The sequence below is a fragment of the Mauremys reevesii genome, linkage group 13, assembly GCF_016161935.1.
Source record: "Mauremys reevesii isolate NIE-2019 linkage group 13, ASM1616193v1, whole genome shotgun sequence".
Lineage (NCBI taxonomy): Eukaryota > Metazoa > Chordata > Testudines > Geoemydidae > Mauremys > Mauremys reevesii.
Window position 1 is genome coordinate 11,924,324 of NC_052635.1, and position 3,893 is coordinate 11,928,216.

A 3,893-nucleotide genomic window follows, 5' to 3' on the forward strand; every position below is an offset into this window, starting at 1 on the left:
AACATTCAATGGAGACCGCAGTACCCTACCAGAGATCATGCATTACTGCTAGATTCAAAATAATCATAGAATGTACTGGGATTTTTTTGTCACTGTAGTTCTGTAACGATGCTGCCTTTGGTGGGTCACTTCTGGGAATATCAATTCAAGACAAATTGCTTAGAGCAGGGCAGTTACAGCCCAATCCTGGGGTTTCTCCACTTTTAAGGCACACCAAACCAGCCAAACAGAGAGGACTTTAGTTTCACCCCACTGACTAACCATAAGTCATGCAAGCAATTCCCTTAGACACTCCAGTTCCCCAGAATCACCACCAGTGCCACTTGTTATGGGGACGAATGGTTATGAAAACCAATACCCCAGCAAAAGAAAAAGAGTTCTCCTGATCCAAAGGACCAAGCCCCAGACCCAGGTCAATGTACAAGTTAGATCTTACCCACAAATCACACTGTTGCCAATCCTTTAGAATCTAAAATCTAAAGGTTTATTCATAAAAAGAAAGACATATCTGTGAGAGGTAAAATTGGTTAAATGGAATCAAGTACATACAGTAATGGCAAAGTTCTTGGTTCAGGCTTGCAGCAGTGATGGAATAAACTGTAGGTTCAAATCAAGTCCCTGGAGTCCATCCACAGCTGGGATGGGTCATTCAGTCCTTTGTTCAGAGCTTCAGTTTGTAGCAAGGTTCCTCCAAAAGTGAAAAGCAGGATTGAAGACAAGATGGAGGAGGTGCAGCAGCCTTTTATAGTCTCTTGCCATATGACCTCTGCTTTCTTTTTTCCAAAGACAAGCTATCCAGCACATGGCATGGGAAAACCTTAGAGTTCTGTCCATAGGCATGTCCCTGCATGCCTTGTTGAGTCACAAGGTGTATCTGCCTTCTCTCAACGAGTCAGTTGTATAGCTGATGGTCCTTAATGGGCCATCAAGAGGGCTAGGCAGTGCTGATGCCACATTGTCTGGGGTGTCACCCAGAAGCATAGCACACGTTTGAAATACAGACAGTATCAAGCCAATACTTATAAATTTAAATACAAAAATGATACATGCATACAGATAGCATAATCATAACCAGCAAATCAGAACCTTGTCATAGACACCTCACACAACAACCTTTGTACAATATTTGCTGCAAATATATAACGGTGGTTGCAACAATAATCTATATGGTCACAGTTTATGTCAATAACATCACACCCTACCAGAGATCACAAATCACTGCTAGATTTAAAATAATCATAGAATGTAGTGGATTTTTTTTTCATTGTAATTTCCTTTTTCAAGGAAGCTTTTGCTCTCCAACTCCAGTACAGTATGTTACAGTTCTTCCACTGACATTCCTTCAGTCCTTTGATCTAATCATTATGGATATCGGTGGGGAAAATCCAGTATGCTTATGGTTTCTCCATTGGGATTTGATCAATTCCATCTCAGTAACAGTCTTTTGGGAAACTTCTCTACAAAAGCGATAAATATGTTAGCACCTACTACCCACCATTTTTTCCTCTTTCTTGCCTGTTTTCTGTTTTTTGTTTGTTTTTGTTTTGTTTTTACACAAAACATAAAACTTACTGTAGCTGTGACTCCCTGCAGTTCTTTGATTTGCAGAGCTTCTTCCCAGCCTTGTTCGTTTTGCTGTTGTTGTCCTGCACTAGCAGAAGCCTCTGACTATTCTACCATTAAAGAAAGCACTGGGCACAATGTGTTAAAATTCCTTTTCCCAACCAGAGCCCTCTTCTTAGGTAGAGGCAAAATATGCCAACCAAGTGGAATGCTTCACTCCCTTGGCCCAATGAAATCCAGTGTTATAGCCAAGCTTATCTGCTTTATTACCTAGAATAAAGCTGCCCCAAACCTTCCCAGTAATCCTTTCCTTGTGAAATGTGGGTGATCCCAGAATTGCAAATGTGTGAAGCAATGCTAGGCTTGCAGAATACCTTTTAGATATGATCAGATGCTGATATGCTATAGCTTATGTCTAATACTAATGACTTTATCCCAATTAGTAATAAAAGCTATTATGTTCTTTCCAGGGGCTGGAGTAGGGGTGAAAACATTATTTATCATTTGTTCAAGCACATGGACATAGGTCACAAAAATAAAAACAACTCTCTGCCTGCAAGAGTCACCTGTTTACTTTATGTACTTACATGGTCCTCATTACCATCTGATCTGAGCACCTCATAATCTTTTATGTATTCATTCTCAAAACACCCCGGTGAGATAGGGAAATACTGTTATCCCATTTTCCACAGATGGGGAGCTGAGGGTACAGATGCTAAGTGACTTGCCCAGGGTCACACAGAAAGTCTTTGGATGAGAAGGAACTTGAAATTATAAGACTTCAGAATTATAGGTAAGTGTCCTTTTCCCTATTTTACAGCTGGGAAAATTTAGTGACAAAGAAGGAAAGTGACTTGAGCAAAGCTACAAAACAAGAAATTGCATTTAATGGATTTATATCACAAGTCTGAAACATTTGAGATAATTGATAACAGTTCTTTCTTTCTTTCTTTCTTTCTTTCTTTCTTTCTTTCTTTCTTTCTTTCTTCTGAAACATAGTTTCAACTGGTTCCAAAAATTTCAGCTATTCAGGAAATCAACATTTGACCAGTTAGAAAGTCCTGCATGAAGACATGCACCTTGCACCTTTTTCTAAGGTTTGTTCTGAGTCCCATTTCCACAGGAAAGCAAACACCAGAGCTCCAGGCTTGCTATGGAACCAGTCTAGGTTTGTCCCATCATGACCTATTTCCCAGGGTATGGAAGCATTTTCTTGATGGCCATCTTGACATCTTTATTCCTTAGCGTGTAGACTATAGGATTGAGAGTTGGAGTCACCAGGGTGTACAAGGTGGCTATAATCTTGTCCCTGTCGAAGGAGTAGCTAGAGGCTGGCCGAATGTAAGTGTAGATGACAGTGGAGTAATAAAGAGACACCACAATGAGGTGGGAGGAGCAGGTGGAGAAGGCTTTTCTCTTCCCTTGAGCCGTTTTGATCCTCAGGATTGCCCTGACAATGAAAAAATAAGAGACGCGTGTCAACAGGAAGTCCCCCATAGCTAGGAAAATGTCCGCCGTGAAGACCATAACCTCGTTTAAATGCACTGAGGTGCAGGAGAGAGCCAGCAGCGATGGGATTTCACAGAAAAAGTGGTTGATAACGTTAGGCCCACAGAAGCTCAGCTGCAGCACGAGGCCAGTGTGCACCCACGAGTTGACCACAGCAATGACTATCACTAGGGCAGACAGGCCCACACATATGGTCTTGTTCATCATGATGCTGTAACGCAAAGGGTGGCAAATGGCCACATAGCGATCATAAGCCATGATGGTGAAGAGCACCATCTCAGCCCCCAAAGACCATGTGAAGAAGTAGCTGGACCATGCACCCACGGTATGAGAGAGATTTAGTCACAGCCACTAGATTTCCCAGCATATTGGGGATGATGGTGGCAGTGCAGATAATGTCCACCACAGCCAAGTGGAAGAGGAAAAAGTACATGGGCCTGTGGAGCTTGGAACTGGAAAGGATGGCAGCAATGATGAGTAAGTTGCCCAGCAGGGCGATGATGTAGATGGAGAGGAATAGGATGAAGAGTAGGACCTGGAGTTGGGGTTTACTGGAGAGTCCCAGCATGATGAATGTGGTCACGATGCTTTGGTTCTTCATTCCTGGAGCTCCAGAGATTGTTGTTTGTGAAGGCACTCGCTTCTGAAACTTCTCTAGGACTTGCATGGGACTACTCAGGCTGAGATATTCAAAACTTCCTATGGGGTTTAGATGCCCAATTTTCATCTAAATCCCTAGATGCAGAGTTTGTTGGAAAACAGAATTTCCATTCCATGGGAAATACCAATATTTTGGCATTGTTTTTCACGCTGAATTGGGA

General features: G+C 42.1%; 1 protein-coding gene across 1 annotated transcript; it reads right to left on the bottom strand.

The window, feature by feature from the left end:
* Window positions 1-2,748: 2,748 nt before the first annotated feature.
* Window positions 2,749-3,673, bottom strand: LOC120381024 (olfactory receptor 13G1-like). Its single transcript, XM_039499043.1, is given in 2 exon segments — window positions 2,749-3,376; window positions 3,378-3,673. Coding segments are annotated over 2 exon segments (924 nt in total).
* Between the last annotated feature and the right edge of the window lie 220 nt (window positions 3,674-3,893).